Source organism: Temnothorax nylanderi, unplaced genomic scaffold (assembly GCF_030848795.1).
Source record: "Temnothorax nylanderi isolate EJ_2023f unplaced genomic scaffold, tnyl_v1.0 TNYL_tig0125_pilon, whole genome shotgun sequence".
NCBI classification, from domain to species: domain Eukaryota; kingdom Metazoa; phylum Arthropoda; class Insecta; order Hymenoptera; family Formicidae; genus Temnothorax; species Temnothorax nylanderi.
In genome coordinates, this window is record NW_027249187.1 from 494157 (window position 1) to 521323 (window position 27167).

The 27167-nt window shown below is 38.2% G+C and overlaps 2 protein-coding genes and 1 long non-coding RNA gene across 9 annotated transcripts; 1 reads left to right on the forward strand and 2 right to left on the reverse strand.

Annotated features, from left to right (window-relative positions):
- Positions 1 to 171: 171 nt before the first annotated feature.
- On the reverse strand, positions 172 to 19205 carry Zasp66 (PDZ_signaling and DUF4749 domain-containing protein Zasp66). Of its 6 annotated transcripts, XM_071713564.1 has the most exons (10): positions 18799 to 19173; positions 16681 to 16940; positions 15972 to 16143; positions 6568 to 6723; positions 6376 to 6426; positions 5198 to 5286; positions 2647 to 2785; positions 2207 to 2239; positions 1029 to 1108; positions 172 to 751 (listed from the first exon to the last, which is right to left on the reverse strand). In XM_071713564.1, exons 1-9 carry the CDS (start codon positions 18910 to 18912, stop codon positions 1046 to 1048), a joined length of 1077 nt encoding a protein of 358 aa, XP_071569665.1. In that variant the 5' UTR covers positions 18913 to 19173; the 3' UTR covers positions 172 to 751; positions 1029 to 1045. The 6 variants fall into 6 exon arrangements, with proteins under 6 accessions (XP_071569665.1, XP_071569664.1, XP_071569667.1 ...); XM_071713563.1 differs by lacking the exon at positions 1029 to 1108 and having other exon boundaries at positions 18799 to 19168; XM_071713566.1 differs by lacking the exon at positions 1029 to 1108 and having other exon boundaries at positions 16810 to 16940; positions 18799 to 19167.
- Positions 10456 to 24198, forward strand: LOC139776697 (uncharacterized). Of its 2 annotated transcripts, none has more exons than XR_011719149.1 (4): positions 10456 to 10832; positions 12450 to 12668; positions 13129 to 13184; positions 23590 to 24198. It is a non-coding gene; the product is annotated as an uncharacterized lncRNA (long non-coding RNA). The 2 variants fall into 2 exon arrangements; XR_011719148.1 differs by having other exon boundaries at positions 10456 to 10775.
- On the reverse strand, positions 21741 to 26246 carry LOC139776690 (isovaleryl-CoA dehydrogenase, mitochondrial-like). The gene is made up of 8 exons (XM_071713562.1): positions 25901 to 26246; positions 24777 to 24866; positions 24404 to 24625; positions 23613 to 23940; positions 23303 to 23396; positions 22876 to 22966; positions 22623 to 22791; positions 21741 to 22200 (listed from the first exon to the last, which is right to left on the reverse strand). Exons 1-8 carry the CDS (start codon positions 26030 to 26032, stop codon positions 22076 to 22078), a joined length of 1251 nt encoding a protein of 416 aa, XP_071569663.1. The 5' UTR covers positions 26033 to 26246; the 3' UTR covers positions 21741 to 22075.
- Positions 26247 to 27167: the final 921 nt, after the last annotated feature.

Consider the following 27167-nt stretch of genomic DNA (forward strand, 5'->3'; position numbering starts at 1 on the left):
CCTTGAAAAACAAATCAGTCTTGAAAAATTACTCCCTTTGTATTGTCTGCGTATTTGGGGACTTTTTCTTTAATTTGCGACACATTGATACATAACTAAGGCAGGAAAGATCGATTTCGCAAATTAAACAAAAAATCTGAGAGGTGAGGGGGGATAAAGAAACTCAACATATTTTGTGAAAATTAATTTTTTTCATTGTGCGTAATGTTAAAAGTATAGTATAGTGTGTAAATAGATCGTCAAAAAATAGATACATCGAGATACGGAGAGACGGGGGAGGGGAAAGTAAGCTATCTTGGTGCAGGCCAGCGAAAAGTATTAATCTCGAGTAGAATACGCAATGCTTGCAAGCCACGTACTAACGCTGCGTATTGAAGTAACTATTATTACTACGCTTGAGAGATACACGGCACTGCGTTTCATCGGGCAAGCAATGAATGTCGAGTTATACAATTCGTCAATTCGCGCTCCTAGACCCTAGCTCGCTGGGGTGTGCGTTCATGACGAGAGCACGCTTTTTTTTAGAGGAACATAATTCGATCGCCTGAGCTCGACACGCTCGACATTCATTTTATTTTTGCGTAGTACAATAAATAAAATATAGATTTATTTAACATAAATAAACTGATGTAATATATTTATAGCGTCAGTTCTCGGCTTAATAGTCGGTCTGCCCCAGCACACTGTACATGATCCTCTTGAAACTGTTGCTCTGATGGATCTTCTCGCCGTCGTCATCGAGCACGTTTATCTAGAAAAATTGGATTACTCGCAGCCGCTCACCACGTCTCCAGGTTACAAAGGTGCTCTCTCCACAAAATGAATACGCTACGTTTTAATTTGGATTTAGGCGTAAATTTCCATCTCGTGAAGCGGCATGCATGTATTCGCAGCACTGAACGCGCGTTACGTGAGAAATAAAACAGCCGGTAGTGCAACGCGTCTGCCCTACGAATTAATTATCTCTACACGGAAGCAGGGGTAGCATTTTTTGTGTGCAATGCAAAAGTATCAGAAAACGCACGTACAAGTTCCTGCGAAAATTTTAATAGTCGTTGATAAGATCCTTAACGAAAGGGAGGGGGAAGGGACGTCTAAATGATCCACCCTTAATTGAAACAGATGCCGCAGATTAGATTGGTGCCTTCGACCGCGACAATTGTTAACGTTAGTGGCGATGGCATATGTTAGATATATTAATACGAGGTAATCGTCGTTAAATGATCCAACGAATCGACGCGAAATCTTTCTTTTTGCAAATTTAGAGGAGAAGTCCTTACGGAAAAATACTACAAAAAGACTACTGAAGTTGCAAGAAAAAAGTACACAAAGTTATAATAAATATTACAGTATTCGCTGTAGTTTTGTGTGCTTTTTTCGCAACTACGGTAGCTTTTTTTCCATAAAGGAGAGGCGTCGAGTCCTCCGCGCGATATTCCGTCGGTGATATACGGCGGCTGATTATTACCGAGAGACGTCTTGGCACGGTGCTACGGTAGACGAAAAAGAAAGAAGTACAAGAGAAGTAGCGCCTCGTGCCAAGTCGCTTATATAATCCGGTGCCGTTTTATCGTCCGGCTGCGGTTGGGTAACTTATAGCGTACGCGGCGCCGGGCCAGTGATCGATAAATCTTCCCGGTAAATAAGTGGTGAACAATAAGTGACGCGATAATAATAATAAACGTGAGCGATGTGAAAATCGACTTATCGAGTTTCAGCGGCGAGAGAAATTTTTTTAAAAACTGGTTTTTCTCGTTAAAATCTTTGGAATTTTTTTTAAACGATTCTAAAGGCCATTGCACGGTAACAAAGTTTTAGTCATTTAGTCGATTATTCTCCTTGAGCTCGAAGAATAATCGAGTGTGATTGATCTATTTTCTTACGGCCTTACGATTATGACTAAAACTTTGTTACGCGCAATGGCCTTTCTCTGTGACGTTCCGCGAGATGTGCGACGCAGTCGAACGATTTCGCGCAGGATGCGAGAGTAGGATGCTTCGAATTCGCTTCGAGAATATAGTAGTCTACGCAGCTGCGAGCTGCGACAGCTCTGAAATTCTTGCGCAGAACCCATGCGGCGACATGCGAGCGAGAGATGCATTCGCAAAAGACGCGTGTGGTCTCAGCCCGGCGCAATTTTTTCTACTGTGCGCTCCGCAAAATCGATCGTGAATCTCTCTGATCGAAGAAAAATGCGGATACTTACGTATGCGGGACTCTTCGGCGGAGGCTGGTACACCTATGCAACAAACAATCATATCGTTGAAGTCTCTTAGTGCGCAAATTTATTAAATGTCAAAAGAGAATTAAGAGTTTATTGAACCGCACTGTTAAATGTTAAAAAATGAAATTTAAATCAATACCTTGATTTAAATAACATTTTGCTATTTTTAACTACTGTGTCGAAATTTATTATTTTAACCCAAAATGATATTATTTTAACTCCATTAGTTTAGTTAAATTAACGATATATTGAGTAGAAGGTGGTAATGTATAGGAATGGTTAAAAATGACTGAAATTGAGTTTAATTTAACTCTATAAATTTAATAGTGTTTTAATTAAATTAACGACATATTGAGTAGGAGCAGTGGCGAAAAAAGTTTGAGACGAGGCCTCGAAAGAATTGAAAATGAAATTGCATATACCCTGTTCGATTTCTGCGGCGAAAAGACACCGGTACGAGCCGGCTGCCTGACCTCCTGCACCTGATCCCCGAGTTCCTCCTCCTGCAGGGCTTTGTACGCCTCGCTCTTGCTGGGGTCGTACTTCACCGGTTTCTTCAGGCTGCACGTACCGCATGTGTACACAGGGGACGACTTTTAATTGCGTTCTTTCGTTCTTTCTCTCTCACGTGCGACTTTATCTTTCTCTTTTCTTTTTTTTTGTGTTCTCCGAATCGGTTAGCAGCGGCCGGGAGGTTACAATTTGCCAATTACGCTTGCACAATTACTTATGTTTGTTTTAGTCTGTTCGAGAGCGACTTTCAGACGCGTCCTCCAGCCGAGTTCAATCGAGAAAGAGCGGTCATTCCTTCATCGTGCAAACCCTGCGTGCATGCCCGATCAAGAAGAACGCGTTCGTCGGACACTTCGAAAATTGCGCCTTTCATCTTCGGAAAAAAAGATTCGGAAAAGAGTAAAAAAAATCCCTCGTTACAACCATGAGATCCGAGAGAAGACTCACAAAACACTTTCCAAGGTTTTTAATTTGTAACAAAATGTGTATATCTATTTCTTTCTCGTCACCAAAATTCTTTAGACCCACGATGATCTTTTCGCCGGTATGAAAAAGGGGCTAAATAAATCAAATTATGTACTAATTGTAATAAAAAAGAAAGACAATGGAAGGTGTCCTAAAAAATATACTTTTAATTTATTTTAATTTATAATTTATTTTCTTGCTAATTTTTCTTGCTTTCTTTTCTTATTAATTTATATTCTTGCAAGTGTGTAATTTTCAGATTATTTTTATTTCCATTATCAAGTTCTCTGCAGCACCCGCCGTTCCGAGAGATGTGGCGCAAAAATAGATTTCCAACGGCGCAATTTTCGAAAGTCGTCTCGAATTATTCGTGCACGATATCTACGATACAAGCATACGAACACTCGTTAAAGAAACGACGAAGTTAGTAGATATTCTCACATATTCTCAACTACTGTATTCATTATTGATTATTCACTACTTTGTTACATGCAAGAATTTACTGCTGAAGGAAAAGCTTTTTTTTTGCACGGACTCGCGGAGGCACTACGAAATTTGCAATTTCGTCCAATAATTCGTGTTCTACGATTTCTACTATGTAATATGAACGGCAAACTAACCCGAAATAATGATCGCACAATCATTTCGAGGGATTCGCATATTCAGTGACCACGTTCTCTGTGTTAAACTCCACCGGCAATTAAACTAATCGTCTAAATTAATTTGATTATCCACGTTGAATCGTATTTAATTAAAATGTTAATAGAAACCAAAAAGACTTGTGGCGTTTGAAATAATTTAAATGTACGATTTTAATGACATGACGGATTATCAAATTGTACAATAAGTTTAATGAGTACCCAAAATATTTCTATCGACTTGCGATAATTACTTCTCGATAATTTCGATAATCTCAATTTTTATATTTGTTTTAAAAATATATATGAACTTTTCTCATTAAACTGTATAACAAATTTTGTTAATAATCTATCTGACAATCACGAATGCATAATTTGCTGTATACTTTAACAAGGGAACGTGTCCAATGATCCACGTGAAAACCGAGAAAACTCTGCCGTCGTAGATCCGACGTGCGAGAAGCATCGGAAAACGTCTCGAACGTCTCTCGACAATTTCTTTTTTTTTTAATTTGGTCTATTGAATTGCGGCCACACGTTCTTCGACGAGGCGGCCTTGGCCTGCTCTTTCAAGACTCTCGCTTGCTCCTGTATTTCCTGTTTCTGTTTCAGGAAGGAAAAGTCTATGAAAATGCTGGAAAACAAACAAACCGCTACGTAAGTAATCAATCATCAGGAAAATCCGAAAGAGCCGTATAGGAAAAAGAGAGAAGGAGCCGACGTCTCCTTCTCACTTAACGATTGACCACCGACGATCGTGCGCCCCTTTCGAGCAAAGTAAACTCGATTTATTTCTCCAATTGGTAATTTTTTTTCCCGAATTACAGCCTTCGTGGAAACATCGTCTTCCGAAAAGGGATAATTTTTTTTCTCGTTCGCGTTCCGTTATTTTCTAAAAAAAAAAAGATCTCGGAAAATTATTTTCGTGAGAATCACGCTTCGTGGATATTTGATTAAAAGACACGCCTATAAAAAATGAAATAAGTGGATTAATAGAAATTAATAAAAATCCATTTTATTTCCCAGAATAAATTCGTGTTGATTTCTTCAATTCACTCATCTTCCACTGCGATTATCAACCCCGTGCCAATTAATATCCTGTTAACTTCGATTAATGTAGAAAATTAGATTTTTCTGCACGAGCAATTTTTATTACATGACAGCGATTTGTGAGAGCGTGAGCGGCATTCAGCGGCGAAGCCAATTTTGTATTAATTATTAACCTGTGACTGCTGCAAGCATCACGGCGTATTAGCGATTCGTTATATATATGTGCTTAATTCGGTTCAAGTGTGGTTAAAGGCTAGTTAAGAGAGAACTTAGTAGACAATCGTGTGAATAGTGATTGACTACTTACGGTATAGCAGACGCTTGGCACTTGATAGTGTCAGCGATGTTCTGATCCGAATAGAGTCCGATCGGCGAGTTGAATTGCTTGTGGACAATCTAGAAAAATCAAATTTTACGTTTACAATCGCTTTACAACGCATAAAATTCCCGATGTTACTATATCGCACAAAATTCAAAACTCGAAGCTCGATCGTGGCTTGAAAATAAAACGACTAAAAACGATCGTTTTGTAAGTAGAAGCGCAAAAGAGATTATTTTAGGATCGTTTCTCTCTTCTTATTTTGACTTTTATTCAAAAGACGCAAAAAGTTGCAAAAATGGAGCTGGATGTACCAGGGCATTTGAGTGTTTTGAAAAACTTTAATGCAATATAAGCGGAGTCTCTCTGCATTATTAATGTGATTGTTCACTAAAGATGTTGCGTATTATTGTTGCAATCTGTCCTCAAGTCGTGTCACTCGCGACTACGGTATTACGTTATGACAATATAGCGCTGTAAAAAATAAACATAACTCTAGTGTGTTGGCACTGTGGACAGGACAAACATTTGACTAATGCCAAGTTTCCGTTATGTCGGAAATTCACGGTAACATCCAACACCGTCTTGACTCACGATGCTTATTCTACAAAGCACCGCCGTTACAAAATGACAGTCATAATGTCGCATAATAGCTTCATAATCGTTCCGCAGTTTCGTTATCTTGTACCTTCAGAATTTTCGAAACACGTTAGTGGCAATCAATAATCAAAGCAATACGTTTAAATAAATGTCAGTCGAAATAAGAATCGCTTTGATGGTCATTGAGTTAAAATTTAATTTATATCACATCGTGTAAATTAAATTAGATTCAATTATTAAAATAATTCACAACTGAGTTAACTCCAGCGATTTAGTCGCAAATGGGAGTTGTATCGATTCACGATGTAATCGATGCGTCGGTATATATTATTTCGGATTATCGAGTTACAGATGAAGTCCAGTGGACATCCTGTAATAATCGCGTTAACAGCGTGATTATAAAAATTTATTGTTATTATTAGTTATTAGCGTAAAAAATCGTAACGACGGGGATATATCGTCAAACGAAACTCAAGTTTCTTGCGGATATATCGATCGTCCAGAAAGCGTAAGCGGATCGTTTCTCGAAGCGGCTTACGAAAGTAAACAACGGAAGTGATTCAAACCTTTGGAACTTCATTCGGTCCCACGACACGCTGAAGTACCGTTTCCGCCACCTGCTCAGACGACGTGAAAATGAGATGTACAGTTTAAACGCTAGTTTGACAAACGCGTATACGTCTTTCAAGAAAGTGGGAAGACTTATTCGCGAGTACGTCGCCGAGGAGATCGGATGTAGGTCTATAACGTCGGTTTACCTTTTGCTTCATAGCGACTTCGGGATGAGCCGGCTCGTAATGATGGGGTGCCGCCCTGATCCACGGATTCGGATGATGTCGCAGATAGCATTCGCCGAGAGGGGCATCCTTCTTGACCTTGGCACCCGGCAAGACCAAAGGAGTCGTACGGTAGGGCTAAAAGACACGGTCACAATTATAGCTCTATTAAGTATTCTTTTTTATTTTACTCTGTATTATATTTTATACATATTTTATTAATGTATGGCCTTTATCTTGTTGTATACTACATTATTGAATTCATATCTCGTGTAAATTGACATTAACGATAATATGACACGGTAACTATGCGAGTAATGGCAGTTAATGGGGCAGATGAAACAATATCCTGTCGAAGCGGTGCCAATTAACTAACGAGATCTAAAATAAACCGCAATGGAGGCCATGGCGATCGAAAGGTGGCTCGTTAATTCCTGACGCTTCTTACGCCGCCATAATTCCGAGCAACGACAAGAATAAATCGATGATGATGATGATATTGCAGCCTAATTTGACAGTGATCTCATTTCGTAACGTTAACGAGGTGAAGTGCGAGTTAAAAAAATACCGAGTCACAACAGAATATAGCGATTTTTATATCTCTTTAAAATACATTTAAAAAATATTTTAAAATAATTAACGACCAAATAGCTCATTATAGTCATATTCGTGACAGATAAAATATTTCCCTCCGCGAATACTTCTTTCGTTTCAAAATTTTTCTATTTTATTGTTAAACTAACAGTGTTTTCCTCTTTAAATGGTAATTCTTCATTATTCTGTTTCTATGACATGTAGATAATTTTTAATTAGCAGCAACACAGAGACTGATTTCTATCTAATGTTCAGACGCTGGCGAACCGGAAATGATATCGTCCGACGATGACGGACCGTCTCTAAAGAAGCAAAAATTTCGCGCAGCTCACAATGAGAGAAAATTACATAAAATCGGCGACCATCCTCGTGGCATCGCGAACGAGTTCGGCTTGCCAAGTTACGGATCGTTCCGTCACGTGTCGTCGCTTTTGCGCGACATTACGAAATTACGCGAATCTGCAGGTGCATCGTATACATCGTTGATTTGCCACGCGGATCTACTATGTTTACAGTCCGAGATTGCCGAAACATTCGTGAAAACAAACGCGAGATCTCAAACGAATTCTCCGTAATATTCCGCGCGTCGTCGCGTATAGGTATATTCTCGCGAAATTGCGAGCTGGAGCGAAAATGTTAGAAACGCCAGGCATGATTATCGCGACCTTTGAAGAGCCGTAAATAAAGCTTTCCGTGATATTTTCTCGCGGAAAGCAGTTTCTCATTTTACTTCCTGATGTAAAAGTCACGTCGTGGTAATCGCTTTTGAAAGCGCAGCTTGAGATTTACAAGCGATTCATCTGCAACGTTTTTATTTGTCTTGAAGTTATTACACTGCAAATCCAAGTGTTATTACACGCATATAAATGTTTAAAAATGGCCATTTGACTGAAACTCTTTTTACATGTTTCTTGCGTGTTAAATTACGTTATTTAACATGTTTAATCGTATTAAATTAAAAGTTAATACGTTCAATCGTGTTAGTGACGTGATTTAAAACTGCAAGAAATGTGTAAGAAAAATTTCAGTTAAAATAACACACTTGAACTTGCAGTGTATCTCGAGCTTACAGAGCACAATGGAAAAATACCAGATTAACTTTACGTATCTTAATCTAGTTTTAAAAATTTTCCTCAGTTTTCTGCGACACTCTTTTGCACCTTCTTAAATCAATTTCTTTCCCGAGAATATAAAAATAGAATAAGATACAAAATATAATTATAAAAAATATAATTATTATTATAATGACCAATTGAAAGCAACGTCTGGTCACTCTGTATTGCTTTGAATTGAAGATAATAAAAAAGATTAACAGATATTTCGGCTTTTAATAGGTTGAATAATAAATATATTCAAATATATATAAAAATACAAAATTCCTCGTATAATTCGTAAAATTCGATCTTTGTTCCACCCAGGAGGAGGGGGAAAGGGTTAAATCATGCACCCATTGTTCATCGGCATTAGCTGGAACGTGCACGCTGCGACAATTTTAGAATCGCGGTCGCGGTCGCGGCAAGTTCGCGCGCGAGGTTCGCGTCGCGAAATCTCTCGCTCGCGGCGTGAAATCATGCGATTACGATGATTCCATTATAAATGGGTCAGAAACGTTCTATTATGTTGGAGGGTGAGCCGGCGAGTGACTCTCTCGAAATAGACGAAGGCCCCCGGCCGGCAAAAATAACGCGCACCCTGAGCCACAAAAACCGCCTGTCCCCTCGCGCCTCTCGTCCGCTTCTTTCCGTCCGTGACTTTTTCACCAGGAAGCGTTCCGCCCATTCGTTCTTGGACGGGAAACGTTGGCAAGGTCGCACGATGACTGAGAAGGGAATAGGTCGGATTGCGAGACTGTCTGAAGCCCAAAGGGCGTCCCACTTCCGTGACGCTCTCGATGACGAATATCTCGATGTATTTTGAAATGCTTTACAGAAATATTTAGGATAAATCTTAATGAGACCGATTCTTTCCAATAACATTATAGAAAAATTTTGTCATGTTACCATTTTTAAACTTCAAAGATTTGAGATCATCAATCATAGTTAAACACGAGAAATTATTATTTAATTTAAATTTTATTTCTTTAAATTTTATTTCCTTAAAGAATAAAATGATAGTTTTTTTATTTGTACATACAATGCTTAATATTTGGAGGAAGAGAATTGGTTGTTGTCTCCCAAAGTAACTAGAGTAGTGATCATTTCAGAATCACGTTCGGTTGATTGATTCAATTAATCTCGTCGCTCTCATAGCGAAATTTTTGCTCGCGGACCTATGATATCTTTTTCTTTTTTTAGAGGATTTGCGCGAGCGTGCGCACGCTCGCGTGCGTCGTTTTGTAAAAGGTCTCTCGAACTAAATTCAGACGGAGCAAAACAGCTGTTTCGCAGAGTGTTTATTGCTTGGCGTCGAGGTGAAACTTGAACTCTTTGGAAACTTATTGAAGCACGTTGGCAAGAGGCACGCTAACGAACAGATGTTTCAACTTCATTAACGCACGCTGAAAGATACGAAATTATAATTACGATAATAATATAATCGAATTTATTTCGTCAAGAGTAAATTCCGATTTGCTCCATTTCTAATGCAAAAATTTTACTAACTGTCAAAATCGTCCATAATTACATCGCTTTCTGACTTGAAAAAAGGTACCGTCAAATTAAGAATAAATAAATTGATTAATAGTGTAATTAGATATAGTTAATATACAAAGACATTAATACTAGATTCATATATTTTTCAATTGAATATTTGAAGTTTTTTAAACGGTTTAATTAAAACTCCATATTCTAACAAGAGAAAAATAATAAACATCAGAAATAGATTTTTATATCACGATACAGGACATTTTATATGAATTATCGTTTTTTGTGTGTCCGAAAATAATCACGTGTTTCCATCGAAATGTTGTTCAGGAAACAAAATTTAAAAAATCATCGCTAATTCCTGCACGCGTCAATTAACTGTTAATTAATCGTCGCATTAAAAACGTCGCTTTTTAAAAAATTTCTCGATTTTTCGGACGAAAGATGAGTTCGGAGGACCGTGGGTGTGTCTTTGTATGACGGCTTCTCTCGCGTGTTCGTGAGTAACCCAGATCCCGTTCACGAAAATAGAACGCGATACCGATGAACGGCATCCGCAAAGGCGATGCCTACGTGCGTTTTATTGCATAGCGCGTTATTAATGCACATTGCGTTTCACGCCCGAACTGCCTTTCATCTTAGTAGCTCCGATCGATCCCGAAACCGCCGGTACCCTCTTCGGGGTTCTCACAGACGAGATAGGCAAAATTGATCTAATTCCTCACCGAATGGCAGAATTGTCCTGCCGACATTTACATTTGTGCACCGTGTCAAGGTTGAACAACGCGAAATCTAGATCGTCTGGCGATCCTATTGCTTGTGTGTCGTTATTCGATATCGATACGACGCGTCGGTGGAGCTAAACCTGTGTTATTCAGTTTTGATATTTTTAGGGTGACATTGTTAAGCCCGAGCTTTATGGTTGTTCTCTTGTTGCGGACAAACCCACGCATAAATGCCATCCAGTTGAAAAATAATGAAATTTTGTAAAACGGAGCGAGATTGTTTTGGCAGGTAACTCAGCATTTCAATGAGAGGAAATTTAGAAAGTCATCTAATGTCAGAGATAACGTAATTATTAAATAATAAATAAATTTTCTTATGTATAAGTATATTTCTAATTCATAATTATTGAATCTTATTCATTAAATAACCGAATAAATAATATCCCCGTATATGTATGCAAATTATAGTTTTATCTATAATATCTATAAATAATTTTTTAATCAATTAGATGCTTGGAACGATTAAATGTTAATTTTAAAAAATTCTGAGAGATATCTCCGTTAAGAGGGCGCAAGCATACAGATTCCGCTCTAAAATGCGACGTGACTTGCGTTACTTTCGATCTAGAAATGCTCTTAGGTCAGAAAAATATCTGGAAAAATAAGAATAAAAATAAGAACAAATAAAAATAACGTTAATAAAATTTTATTTTTCGGACGTCACCGTGATGCTTTTACGTCAATATAGCGGATGTAGCCCATCACTCGCGCGCGCGAGGTCCGCATTTCGGTCGCGAAGAAGATACACATTCAAGAGTAAAGGAGAAACTTGCGTCGCGTTTTCGTCCTTATTGGACGGGGTTCTTTCTTCTTTAATCAATCTAAACCGACGAAACCGACGAAACTTCTCGTCTCTTTCGTACCCAGTAAACAGCCGCCTCCTCCTCCTTCGGATGATCCTCGATGTTGTAACGATAGACGGTCGTGTAAGCGGGCATCTTCTCGTCTCCGTCCGTCGAGGGGCGTCCCGCGGAGAGAGAGCTTCCCTCGCAACCACCGACCTTATGTCACCCCTTTCTCGCGCGGCAACCCTTTCGCGGCTCTCGCAATCGTCCTCGCGCGTCGTCCCTCGCTCGCGACTCTCGCGGGATTATTCGCTCTTAAGCACTACTGGCTCGGCGCGAGCGCGGGCGGCACTAACTCTGGCCTTTTCCACGCGGCTCCTCTCTCTCTCTCTCTCCGGAGACCTCTCTTGAAACTCGCTAGCCCTCGTCTTTACGTAAAAGCTTCTGACACCGGAAAAACGTCACAAGTCGAATACTCCTCGTTAATCTCAGACGCGGCGACTGTAATCGGATTATCGTCTGATTGAGAAATCGGAAAGATACATTTATATATAAAGACATGTCAGGCTTTTAGATCAAAGGTGTGTTTTTGCTGATTATCCTTCAATGAACTCTAATTGGTAATCCTGATGTTCGAAACAGTTTTATTAGTACTCTCTTCTGTCAAGATTAAATCTTCCTTTTATTTGAAATTATTTGCAATGTTATATTTTATATTCTTATTTCGTGCTCTTAGCTTCTAAAATTTCCTACAAGTTGATTTGTTGTTAGAATAATCGGAGAGAACGTTTTCTTTGGCAACGGCAATTCGATGAAATTAACGAGAGAGTCACTCGAGAGTGTAAATTTCGATTGCCAGATATATCGATAAATCTTTCACTTTCTCTATCTATTAATTAAACACTGTACAAGGTATTTTAGATATCGCACATTCCTTTTCATAATCAAAGATGTCCAATACCATTAGCCAATTATATTAAAAAAACATATTTTTGGACTTAAATGCTCAATTTTTCGTAACATTCTGAGTATTTTTTAAATAAATATATAATAACTGTTTAAGAAATCCTTAAAAAATATTTTAAAAATTTTTCTTTACTAATTTGAACCTTTTACAGAAAGTTCTTATCATTCAGAAGGGAAAGAAGAACCAGAAAGAACAGAGAAGGCCCTTTACATCAAATGAGCAAAGCTGCGCGGTTTCAGTTCAAATTTCATAAGGAGAGTACACGGAGTATCGAAAAATCGCTTTGAATATATGCAAAGCTGCGCACGTAAGGGTTAAATATCCTTAGAAGACTGATTCTGATTTGTGCCATTTTAGAAAAAATATTCGAGTAAGTTATTTTTAATTAAACATTTAAATTTAATACGTCCCCAAGAAGTTTGTTTTTTTACACGTTCTATCACTCGTGGCCGTAAAAAAAAATTAAATCTGCAAATACTCTTTTTCGTGACTAAAGATGCCATTAGCGATATCTTTCAAAGATTCTAATAGACCGTTAGGAATATCTTTCAAAAAAATATTTATAAGCTTTTTAATCTTTTAAATGCCGTTAGAAAATTGATCCTAGCTTGTGCTATTTTAGAAAAAAAAATTTAAGTAAGTTGTTTTTAATTTAAAATATTTTAATACGTCCGCAAGAGGTTTGCTTTTTTACACGTTCTATCACTCGTGGCCATTAAAAAAATTAAATCTGCAAATACTCTGTTTCGTGATCGAAGACGCTATTAGCGATATCTTTCAAAAATTCTAATGCCATTAGGAATATCTTTCAAAAAAATATTTTTTTTCAGCTCAAACACCGTTAGAAAATTGATCCCAGCTTGTGCCATTTTAAAAAGAAATTTGGGTAAGTTATTTTCACTTTAAACATCTTTTAATACGTTGGGGAGAGGTTTGTTTCTTTATATATGCTTTATCTCTCGGGGGCCGTAAAAAAAAAAAAAAAATCCGCTGTTGCGCGGGGAATGTGGTAAGCGAAAGCGTGAACGGCGACGTCCTGGATCCGCGGGACGTATCGGATCGGGGCAGGCAGAGGTGGTTTCGATGCAAAAGCGATATTTATAGCGTGTGGCAACCGGCTCTACTGGTGGCGACGGACTTTCCGGCATCGTGTGGCGGGCCAACAAAAATATATTCACACTTCGGACTTCCCACGAATAAAGGCACCTCCGCGGTGCCTTCGCTTCGCGCTAGCCGCTAGGCGATGCACGATGCACCCTGGTATCGCGATACACGCGATGTCGTCGTAATGAGCGCGATGACGCGTTTCTCTTTCTCTCTCTCCGCGGTATCGTCGGTATCGTTCTCGCAAAACCGGTTAAACGCTCCGTTAAACGACGGGAGACATCTGGACGCGAAATCGCGATTTTGCAAATCATTTTCCCGTCGTCGTTAAAATCGCAAAATGTTGATATCCTTCCAAAAACTCACCGTCCCTCGCAGTTCTCTGCCCCTATAAGTTAGTTGAATTAATCATGCATTTATGCATGATTATTTTGCATGCATATTTTTATGTGAACTTGAATTAACTTTAATCGCAACTTTACGAGACTTTTTTCCTTCCTGCGAGATTTTTACGCGCGCCGTTACGCGATTCGGTTATCGATTACCGCGATAAAGCTAGCAGCGGGCCAGAATTTCGTCAGCTTATTGAATAAGCTCGTGTCGAAACAAGTGAGAGGATCGGATTAAACGCGACAAATGTCCTGTCACGCCCGTAGCCGTGATCCGGCAATGAGTTATTGGATTTCAGAGTGCAGAAGCGTATTTCGGAACTAGCTCGAGCTTGCCAGACGCCACGACCATACGGACTTGAGAAACCGGAGTACGGGCCGCCTTTTATTACGGCGATTCGCGTGCCTCTGACACGGTCTATACTTATTTTACGATGTGCTTTGATCTATTTTTCCAAATCTTGCTCCTCAAACGGAGCTTCGCGTTACGAGCGAATCAAACGTTTCGTTCTTTTCCTCAGATGAGCTCGGTAGAGCTAAGCTCTTCTGACATTCTCCGTGCTTTTCAAATTATTGCTTGAGAAAACGCGAAGGCAGATAGTCGCAGGTGTAAAAGCAATCTTGCCTATTTATGCAATTGTTCGCGGTGTTTCGGCCCCACTCGCTACAGAGAAAATCCCCGAGAATCCTTGGAAAAATAAATAAAAAGGACGCTTATGGCGCTAGTGACAGGCAAGAATTAATTACGACGAGACGGTCTTGACTCGGTACTTTGGATCTACTTTTAGCTTTCGCTTGCATAATTTCGCACGTAGCTGTCAGTCGTCGACCGAACTCTGGCGCCTGCTGGTATCAATAAACGTGTGTGATAACGTGCGTTTCTCTCTTTCTTCAATTCTCAATTGCGATTAAATAATAAGTTTTAATTTAGACCTTAGACGAAACCTTCCTTTTCTGAATATTATGTGTTTGAATGTTTTAAAGTACCTTTTATAATACGTCTTGTCATTATTTATCTGTATGCGTGGTTCGATTGCATTGAGAATTATTGGCCTGAGATATTTTTCCACGACGTTCTACTAAGCAGACTATTTCAGTCCTGGAAAGAAACAAATACCGTCGGACTTTGATTTATACGATGTAACAAAGTCGACTGTTCTTTCGCGCGGATCAACGAACTCTCCAGCGGATTTGTATTATCGAATGCACATGCTCCGAAAGTCAATTTTCAACATGTTTCTAAGACTAAATGCACTTCCGTTCCCGATCCCTTAGAATTGCTCTTAAGACACGTCATTGATACACCAGGTTTATCGCTGAATCTAAACAAATCCAACAATATTTAAGCAAAGCTCTCCGATTGGCTTTTAATATAATCATGATTTTATTCAGAACGCGTACAAAACGTCGATTAAATGAAGATTTATTTCTGTTTTAAGGTCGTTCTACATTAGACGCAAGCAGCCAATCGCATGAACGCAAGCAGTACCACTTCCGGTCCCATATAGCAATTACAAGATTTGATCAAGTCCAAAATTTGCGTCTCTGCCATCATCTTCATGAATGTTCGCGTACAGAGATTCATCTTTATTTCATTTTAAATCTCTTATTATTAAAATAAAATTTTCTAACTTCATCAATATCTTTACGGGTTACAATAAAACACGGAACAAACGAGCAAGCCAAATAGACAACGGAGCTCGATGCTTATTGCCTGTCACATATCGCAGAGACGCAAATTTTGGATTTGATCAAATCTTGTGATTGCTATTTGCGACTACGTTACGATCGGAAGTAGTGCTGCTTGCGAAGAAAGCAATATTACTTACTTGTACTACTAGCAGTTCTGCTTGCTTAGAACATGTTGATAACAACATTTTTACAACAAATCTCTTCTTTGATTGGCTGTGACTTACGACTGCAGTGTAAAAACTCAAATTGCAAGCCTCTTGCAACTTGCGACAATATGGATTACTTGCGACTAATGTAGAACGACCTTTACTCTACAAAGCAATTCCTTGTACGATCAAATTGAGAATTTGGATGTAATTTATTTCTCTCTCGTTTCTAGCACATTATAGTTTAATTATTTCTAATTATTCTGTCCTTTTATTTAAGTCCCTTTTCTTAGACGAAAACAACGGTTTGTAAAAAACGATGTATAAAAATGCATGAAATACCTGCGACAGGTGAACCCTTTCCTCGCGGATCTCGTCGAGGTGTTCGTGCGGCAAAACGATCGTCCTGCGAAGACCGTATTCCGGAGTTGGCGTTGACCTGTACTCCTCAACCGAGGGCGGCGGCACTGGACTCTTCGGTAATTCTTGCGGATGTTCTTTCGGCTGTTTGTACCTGCGTGAAAGAATTGCAAGAAACATTAATAAAATACGGCAGGTCGCGCATTCGTGTCGCAACATAGCGGTAGAACGCAAGCAGCTTTGTGGCGGTTTCAAGACGATCGCCTTTATACATTAAAAACAGACGGCGGACTGTGATTTTGTGAAGAAGAAAGAGAATCAAACTCCGATCTTGCAAGATAAACGTTAAAGTAGAATACATTAATTGTAATAGAATTAATAATACAAGAAACGATTCTTAATTTTAACTCGAGAAAAAGCAACATTTCAAATTCCGATTCGCACATCCGAGAAAAGCCTGTTATCAGATAAAGACGATCGCCGGGGTGCGAAAGTAAGTGGTAAAGGTTCCAATGCAGAGCGGCCAGAAATGTCAGTCGTGCTTTGTGCGAAGAAAGAAACTGATTAATCGAGGGGACGAATTAATCAGCGGCGTGTTGCGATATTGCGGCGGCAACGTGGTGTCATTGTTGTGAAAGTTTTTTACGGCATCAAACGCGTAGTAATAATAGAGATAGTATTGCATTCTGACAGACTAGTGGCCGCAGCCCCGTTGCGAACGATCGGCCTGAAAATCATGGGTGGTGATGGTGACGCGGTGATGGTAGTGTCGGTGGTTGATGTACGTGATGATGTTCTTGCGGCACTCGACGGCTCAGACCTTTCGACGACTAGCTTTATGGTTTCGGAGTTTTGGAGGAGATTCTGCGCGTCTACATGCCTCACGTCTCGCGCGTCGTAATCGTCGATCTTCTTGATCATGTCACCCCTCTGGAGCGCCTCGTTCTCCGACTGCAAACAGAGCATCGATCCGGCGCAGTTAGCGATAGTTATTTGTTGTTACATTAATCTTTGAACATTGTTAATTATTATTGTTCTCAAGAGACAATCAGAAATAATGGATATCTCAAATCTCTAAAACACGCGACGAAAATCTACTTCTTAAAGGTTTATTTATTTCTTCTGGAAGTGTGTGTAAGATATTAAGATATTCCTTAAGTAGCTTTTAAAAAGTAATAATAAATAAAATATATAAAATTACAATAATAATTTTTTATTCAACTATATCCACCTTTATTAAATACGGTCACGACGTTTCGACCCTTAATTTTGGCTCTTTTTAAGTTTAAATCTATAAATCATATTTACTGATTTCATGACTTAGATATCATTTATAAAAATTTTTATTGCATTATATCGTAGGATTTCTTTGTCAGTGGGAGTAATGTAAATTACAATTTACATGTTTTTTAATTATTGAATTTGTGATTCATAGATTTACACTTGGACCAAATCAAAAAGGACCAAAATCAGTGGTCAAAAAAGTCGTGACAACTATATTTAATAAAGATGACAGTTGGGTCGAATAAAAAATCATTATTGTTAGTTATTTACTGACAGAGCAAAGTCTCATATTTGGTTTAAATAAAATTACATTATAATTTTAGTTTTCACCAATACAATTCAACAGTGAATGTTTTCAAAGACTTACAAAAATTAATATACAAGTATATCAGAAAAAAACATGGATGAAACTGGAAAAAAGAAAGACTGCTGGAATGTAGAATAAGATGAAATAAGGGAGGGGCAAACACACGTAGATTGTAATAAATAATATTCGAATTATCTGTCAACTTATTTCTCGCGCAAGATAAAAACAGAGACGAGATTAAAACGTAATATATAAGAGAATTAAAAAAAATTTTTAGACTATACGAGTTCTACGCTCTTCGTTTGAGCGATGTTGGTGAGAAGACGCTTCGGTTATCTCGTTGGACCATACTTCGGCGCGGGCTCAGAAATGTAACGCGTCGTATCGTGTATCAATGTCAACGGGTGCTAGATCGAATCGTTGATTTGAGAATTCCTTGGCAGTCTTCTTCATTTCGAATGTTCACGGGGATTACGTTACGTCCACCTCTATTGTTCCGCCGCGGCGTTCGCCAACGCGAAATCGCATCGAAGCCAAGTAAGCAGACACCGTAACGAAGCCTCCCTAATGAGAGAAACGACTTGCTCCGCCCGGATAAAAATCATCGCCCGGAGATAAGACGACCCGTTGCCCCCAAATGCGGCAAAGAAAGGGACTTGCATACTTTCTTCTCGAGACACACGTTCGAGGACTCGATGGTTACTGGCTTTACACTATAATGCTTATAAACACAAACCTGACTTAGAACTTTGTATTATTAAAGTATTTTTCAAACTGTGATAAGTAAAATTATAATATTATTATTATTATTATAAAATTATAATAAACAAATTATAATTGTATAAAATTATAATAATTTTTTACATATAATTTCTAATTCCTCGAATGTTATAGTTAATTGATTAACTCTTTCAACTTGATTAACTTGCTTCCAAATTGAATAATTTGCATCTATTTGAAACATTAAAAAAATTAATTATTTCTTTTTTTTATTATCTTTAGACTTATCATTTCGTTTATGTCATTATCTCATTAATTCTTCTTTTAAAGACCACCAAAAACTCCAGAACAAATTTGAATTCAACGGAACCCATTTCGAAGATCGCAGGGAGAATCTTAACTAATAATTTAATTCGGAAATTAACTGAAGACGTAAGGAGATCGGGCGGGAATTAAGACGAGAAGAAGAAGAAGAAGAAGAAGAAGAAGCAGACTCACGCGGGTGACAACGATCGGCGTGCCCAGATCGGCGCCTCCGGCGATTCTTATGCCCCATGGCCTGCCGGTGCTGGATCTCCTGAGTTTCACGATCACCGTGTGCCTCCTCGTCATGCTCCAGACTCGGTTCAGTCAGCACCACCACCAACAACAACAAAAACAGCCACGACACAAGCACCTGATCAAATTGCGAGATGCACTACGGTGGGCGAAACGACGGGAGAGAAATAAATAAAAAAGAGTAAGTTTCACAAGAGGAAAAAGGGACCGATTCTCTCGGAAGAAGGGAAGACCTCGCGCGAATAGACGCGAACGATGGGTCTCCCGGATCGTGGTCGCTCTCTGGTTCACTACTGAGATAGCAGCTGCAGCTGTAGCACTTGCCGACTATATGCCGACTTTGACAGAGCCCTGAGCCGAAAGCGAGAAAGAGAGAGACAGCGAGAGAGGGAGAGAAAGAGAGAGAGAGAGAGCTCCGTTGCCCAACTCTAATGGAGACTACCGCCGCTAGTCTCTCTCTCTCTGTTTCTTTCTTTGCTATTCTGGCCCCATTTCGAGTTGGCGTATTGCGCCAACGTATTGTTCCAACCCGCACTCGTTTCTCTGACATTTGCTATGTATATACGTGCGTGCGTGCACGCATAAATACTTTAGTCTTTCTCGCCTTGAGGGAGAAATGCAGAACCGCGGATATCCGCGGAAAGCTATATCGCGGAAGGATCCTTGAAGATGCAAATGCTAAAGGCAAGAATTTCGTGACTGAAAAATTTATCTTTTGTTATTTAAATTTTTATGTGGTTTCAAACAGATCACAGCCCATGCTCGTCTCGTTGATCTCTAGAGAATGATATGATAATTGTAATATTAAAATAACAACTACAGTTGCTTCAGCAATTAAAAGTGCGTGGCTGGAAAGGAATATTTCTGGCCAGGCTTTCGCCATACCGTTTTTTAAAATTTAAAACTATAATTTTTTTCGGTAGCTTTTTAAACCTAGTACTTAAAACAAATAATTCAATAAGTTAATTCAATCTGATAGAAATTATGACGCGGCAAAATTATAACAAACTGAAACTTAAATCAAAATACATGAATCCATAATATCATTGAAGAATCTGATATCCTTAAATATTACCTTTCTAAAAAAAATTTCAGATATTGAGGGAATATATAGGATTAAATGTAATTTGAATTCTTCAATGATATGCAATATTACGCAAAATTATTTGTCACGATAATTTGCAGAAATTATTTGTGATATACGATGTAGGACGCTATTGCAATTTAAAGCAACAGGATTTTATGTGATTTATGTGTATGATACAAAACGTTATGAATATCGGGGAAGATAGGCGCGGGTAGGATTCCGTAATTCTATAACTTGTATAACTCTCATGCACAACGCAACTTTATTGACTCGGTTCGAAATATTTTGAAACGTGTTTCATAACCAATCCATTGTAAGTAGGGCGGGCTTATATACGGTTTAGTATCTACGGAGGAAGCTACGAGAGAGATACGCTTCATCGTGTCAAATATCCCAACGGCAGTTTCTTCATTCGTAAATTTGACATCGAGTTTCAAAAGAAATTATTCATTTGTTAATTTGTTCCGACGTCAAACAAAAACAAAGTTGCAATCTACTTGTGATTAACAGAAAAATAGATATTTAGATCAACCGGAAAAGACGTGGGACAATAAACGATCAGATAAAGTAATTATAAATTAAATAAATTATCGTTTAACTATTCAGAACGTTTCGACTACACGGAGTCTTCGTCAGCAAAAAATAAAATAGGTATAAATTAGGTCTTAGGATATTCGGATACCTATTTATTTTTTCATACTTCGAATCGTCGAAATCACTCGAATCTACTTCCATTATCAAATATTTCTGTAATTGTCATTGTCGAATAAGCCATTTATTTAACCGCGAGACAAACCGATAAATTGTACCTGTTTCAACGTAGCTTCAAAGTTAAGCCTATCATCGAATTTTCCGCAAAACGAAAAACTCCAGACCTCATCGAGGGACCTGCCATTGGAAATCGAGGTGGTTGGTTCTGGCAGACAGATGAACGGACTATAAATCGGGAAAGAGGTCGAACTTCTACCGGGTCGCGTGCCCTTCGTACTTACATAGGTCTCGTAAAAGTTGCCTAAGGAGAACTTGAGGGCCATCCTCGATTCGCGAAAACCTGGTCGGTCGCGTATTTTTTCCTCCACTTGTGAGACACGCTTCTTCTCACGCGCTTCTTTCGCCGTGCAACGTTCACGGACAACGAGGAACTTCTCCCCTATGCAGGCCGATTCGATGCAATTAGCTTGGCTGCACTGTAATTAACGGAGACTAGAGAATCGGAGACGGGAGAAAGAAAGAATGAAATAATGAGAGAGAGGGAGAAGGAGAACGTGTGTAGGACTTAAATTAGCAACCTATAGCGCGAAAGGTTAGTCAATCGCTCTAGTGACTCACTTTACCTTAATTTATACGATCATTAACGCATATCGCCAATATGCGATATGCTCGGCATTGGCGGTCGACGATAATGAATCACCGGTTAATTACGCATTGCAGGGCGAACTCAAAAAGAGAGAGAGAAAAAGGAGGGACCATCGGAATTAGTTTGGTACATCCGGGAGTTCGTGGGAACTAAAGACAACAGCGTTCCTTTCGCGTATAAAACATATTTAATGTATAAAACCTCTCGCTTACTCCTATCAAGTGCAATAAAGACTCAAAACAATATAAAAAATAATAAACTAATTGATAATAAAAATAAAAAAATAACTTATTTTTAATAGAAATGAGAGATAGATAAACAGAGTCTATTTTACCATTTAAAAGAATGTTCTTATGGGAATTAGGTAATGGATGATATATACTATAAAGAGCTCGGCGTTGTTTTGAAGTTAATTACCTTGAGTGAAGAAATACATGCTTATTGTAAGATATATATCAATCGAATATATTATTAGAGAAAGGAAAAACCAAACGATACATTTTACAAGTACTTCTGATTACAAACGTAATATAGAGTTAGAACGAACTGACTGACAAATACTACGTTTACGCGAGCGTTACTTCTGTAGTAACTTACGATAATTCCTTCGCGTAAACGGGATTTTGTAGTAACTTACGATAATTTACTACGCGTAAACGAGTGAATTATCGCAAGTTACTACAGAAGTAACGCTCGCGTAAACGTAGTAAAAGTAAGAAATGGCGGTAATAGAATAGCCAACTTATATATAACTAGCGACATCTTAACATGTTTTATAGATATTCTTCGGTGATTGCTCGGCTAATGACTATACGTCGTATCTCACCGCCGATCTCGTAGATCTTCGCATCTCGCAACAGTCTTCCCGCCGCATAATCATTGATGTACCCGTTGCCACCTGTCGATGAGAGATTATCCTTAAATAAATATCGCTAAACGTCTAAAAATTTCTCCATCAATAAGTTCGATCTTATATATCCTCTACGTCTGTTCTTTTATAAATAATTTACAAGTACCCTGGTAACACAATCTGATAGTTCAGATACGTCTCGAAGAAGCACGCGCAAGAAAACAGTCCAAAATTGCGACAGAAGTGCATAATATCTGTGATTGAACGCATACTTATTGTACTATTGCAGCAGTCTGCTGTAAAAAGCTACTGTGAAATTTTATATATAAAACTGTCGCAATTCTTGCGTACTTCTGTCGCAATTTTGGACTGTTTTCTTGCGCACTTCTTCGGGACGTATCTGAACTATCAGATTGTATTACCAGGGTACTATACTATTAAGTACTATACTATGTCGATAATAGATTTACCAAGTATCTGTATTGCGTCCGACGCTGCTTTCATTGCGTTCTCAGCGGAGAAGAGGAGCACCGCGGCGCAATCCTTGCGATTTATGTGACCGGAGTCGCAGGACCTCGCGACAGAGTACAAGTAGCTCCTGCTCGCGCTCAGAGCCGTATACATATTCGCTATCTTTCCCTGAAACGTGATTAGAATTGGACGGCATCTCAATTGGAGATCGTAAAAATTTTGCAAACAAACAGAGACTTGGAGTCTTGTTACCTGTATTAACTGGAATTGCGCGAGATGTTGGCCGAATTGCTTTCTCGCATGAGCGTATTCAAAGGCGATGTCGCAACAAGCTTGCAAAATTCTAAAATTTACGTTCAAATCGCACACAGTGAAATATAGACACGCTCATTTGTGAATAAAACCTAAACATTTATTTGTCGATAATCTGACGAAAATAAATTTTTAATATTGAAGTTTCTGTCGCACTGTAATACACGTCAAAATGTAAAAATTTATATATATAATACGCAATATAATGGATTTTCAAGAAATATAATTTTTATTTCATTGATCGTAAAAGATGCATCTGACAATCTTGATAAAACCTCCTTTAACGCGCAAAATACAACGCGGAAAAACTATAGAACCTCAAGTGCAATTTTATGTTATATCATTCATTGTTTTCCTGAGAACTTACCCCACGGGTCCACTGGATAATACTAATCGTTCCAAATCCAGTCCGCTGAAGAGCACATAAATACCTTTGTTAACTTCTCCTAAAACGTTCGCGGCTATAACAGAAATTAACAATCTTTTTAGACAAGGAACTTTTATATAAGAAACGAAAGGATAATAATTGATTTCAATCGATTGGTAAAGTTAATAGACTTAATAAAATGTTGAAAATTTCTTAAATTTCCTACTCACTTATATTTCTTTTCATATATCTCTTAATCTTGATAGTAAGATCTTTGTCTCTTCCAGGTTTCTTCAAGCGCCGGACTTACCTGGCACTTTGCAGTCCTCGAAAATCAGTTCACCCGTATTCGAGCCGCGCATTCCAAGCTTGTCCAGCTTTTGCGCCGTGCTGAAGCCTTCCGTGCCGCGCTCGACGATAAAGGCGGTGATACCGTGCTGCGGTTTATCCGCGTTCGGATCCGTTCTCGCGTAGACGACCAGCGTGTCCGCGTCCGGGCCATTGGTGATCCAGAACTTGTTGCCGTTCAACACGTAGTGATCACCCTTCCTCTCGGCCCGCAGCTTCATGGAGACGACGTCGGACCCAGAACCCGCCTCCGACATCGCCAACGCGCCCATGTGTTCGCCACTGCACAGCTATAGGATGTCTCGTATAATACGAATAATTTATTTATATAATCGATGATTGCACAAGCGACATGAGTGCAATTCCATCGATGGAGACATCAAAGGCGCTTTTTTATCTTCGTGAGAAAGCTAATTCATATAATTAGAAATACCCAATCTACTTTTATAATTGTAATTACAATTTATTCGAATTTATTCACCGGAATATTTATTTACTGAAATATTATATATGTATATTCTTTTTAATACAAGACTTCAAAGATTTAATGTTAGGCCTGTGTGTCTGACATGAATTCAGAAAGCTTCTATTTATAATTTATATAACTGATAGATGTGCATCATAAATTTAAATTTACAATTTAAATTATAATTTATTTAAAACGTCGGGATATTTATTCGCTCAGAATATCATATGTTTTTTTTCTCATATATAAAATTCTCTGAGAGATATATAACGTTCGGGGCGAGTTACCTTAGGCAAGTACTTGCGCTTCTGTTCCTCCGTACCGTTTCGATGGATCTGATTGACGCAGACATTCGAATGTACACCATAACTGAGCCCGATAGCAGCCGATGCTCTGCTTATTTCCTCCATGATAACTATATGATCGAGATACGTGCCCCCTGTGCCACCATACTCCGGCTTCACCGTCGGGCCCAAAAGGCCTAGTTTACCCAACTCCCTCCAAAACGTCTGTGTCCGTATAATTTGTTTTTTAAATAGGATTGTCGATTAGAACGTCGAGATTGGGACGCGAAATCGAATTTAATTCATTGCAGTTCGCAATTTCCTTGAATTTCTTTTCTACACTAAGATCGTTTTTCTCGATGCATAGAACACTTACCCTCGATTCGTCGAAATTATTTTTCTTATCGATCTCAGCGGCCTTGGGCGCCAGCTCCTTTTGTGCGAAATTGAAAACGAGCGAACGAAGCTGAAGAAAGAACAACATATTGCTAATAATTGCTATTAATAATTACGTGTCAATTTTCAGCTCTTTCGTACAAAAGAAAAAAGCACGATAAAATATCGAAAATCTCGCAAAAGAAACAAATATTAAAAATTGGATATATTTTTTGTCGTTATTTATTACATTTTATTATATTTTAATAAGAAAAAAAGCTACTGATAAATATAAACTTCGAGATGTACAAATTTCTAATTTGCAAGAAACATCGAAGGAAATAGATCTAATGGATCAGAAATTTGCACATTGCTTCCTCCATTTTATTTCGCTCATGAAACTACCTCTATGAGGAAGCCATACTATTTTATGTTAATAATTATGTTGCTGTAATTTAAAAACAAGCTGGCTCTGAACAGGAGCAATGATAGCGATCTGATGTAATGATGAAGAAACAATATGCAAGTTTCAAATTTGCACACTTTTTTTACTAACCTTCCTTTAAGGTGCTCTATATAAGATTACATGCATAACTTATACATTTTTAAAGCAGAAGTCGGTAATCCCTTCACACCGACCCCCCCCCCCCTTGCCAAATTCGATACCAATCTTTTTTTAACGATACTCTATATAAGATTAAAAATCGATCGCTCAATATTTGCGGAAATTAGAGTATTCACGGAGATTTTTTTTAGACAGAAATCGGAAACCTCTAAAATAAATTTCAGCTTTACTGATATAAGTCAAGTATACCATTATTTTTTACATATTTCAGACTTTATTGTCGGGTCCTGTACACGTGGTGCGACAGCTGACAGCCATTTTGCTATATTTTAGCTGTTTAGCACAAATACTGGAAAAAAAAAAAAAGATAAACTAGCCATGCTGAGATTGGACAGGAATTAGTGTCGCTGCCTCCCGGACTAACAGTGACGGACGCACTGACGCGACATCGGATCCTACCGCGTCTTGCAACCGGTCGAGATTCCACTATCAGCGATAAAGCCATCGACTCGCGTGTCGCGTTGGCACGATCCAATGTCATCACGCGATTAGTTACTAACCTCTCGCTGTTCGTCTCTCAGCCCGAAGATGTTCTCGTCGATCTTGTAATAGCTCGATGCGCGGCATGCGCCGATTTTGCCGGCGCAATTCGCAAGCGGCCGCGAAACAAATGTGCAGCGCGCCAGGAACATTCTGCTTCTTATCAATTGATTGAGAATATTTCCGAGGATCAAAAAAAAGCGATTTACACTTCGCTCACTGTCGAAAGGGGAACACTGGACATGAGAATTTTATATTACTTGTAAGAAAATTAATGGAATTCGCGTTTATTATGTGCGGAAAATAATTATGTACACATTTATGACACTCGAACTGAGTGGGAGCGTGAAGACAACCAACTGAACCAACCAATGATGTATTACTTATCATTATGATAACGCTCGCGCCATTATATTTCTATATTGCTTGCTCGACATTGGTAGAATTTCTCAAGGCCCAAGGCTTTATATCAAATTACATTAATACGGTGCAGTTAATTATGTACATATTTTACGATAACAAAATAAGGATTCAATTTTTGAATATATAAAATTAATAATTTAAATATTCTGCGGTGTATGATTGTTAACACAATTTAATATTTCCGCAGATCACTATTAATCGATGACTTGTGTACACGAAGAAAGATTTTATTGTCGTTATTTATCTGTTCACGAATAAACATAAAGATCGCGTGCTAACAACATTCAATCCTGAACTTATCGTGTGTTAACGAAATTATATACGAAGACTTTAATCTCTGTATCATACACATGTTGCTGTACGATAGTATGTGTAAACGTATGACGATACAATATTTGCGTAACGTTTATGATTGCTCGAAATATTCCTTTACACGCGTTTTATAAAATTAATAATCTTACTATAATTTTTTATACAATTTATCACATACTTTTATATCTTTCATTTCATATCAATCTCTCTTCTCGATCTTTTTTATGCAAAAGATACGTACTTTTTCTTTATGAATGCATTAAAGTAATTAATATAATTTAATTTTTTTATTTTAAGCGCAAATTCTAAAAAATAGAAATATATTTAATATATATACTTCATTACTTCATACTATATTATCTGATATTTTTTATATGCACAATGTAAATAAATTTTAGATAAGTTTGATAGTTAATAAATTCTATCAATATTTAAATTTAATTTATATTTGTAATTTATATTTATATTTATTTTTCTTATCAAAATAATGTTTGATGCAATAAAGAGGTAATAATATCGAGATCAAAATAAATCGCATAATGTTTAATTCTA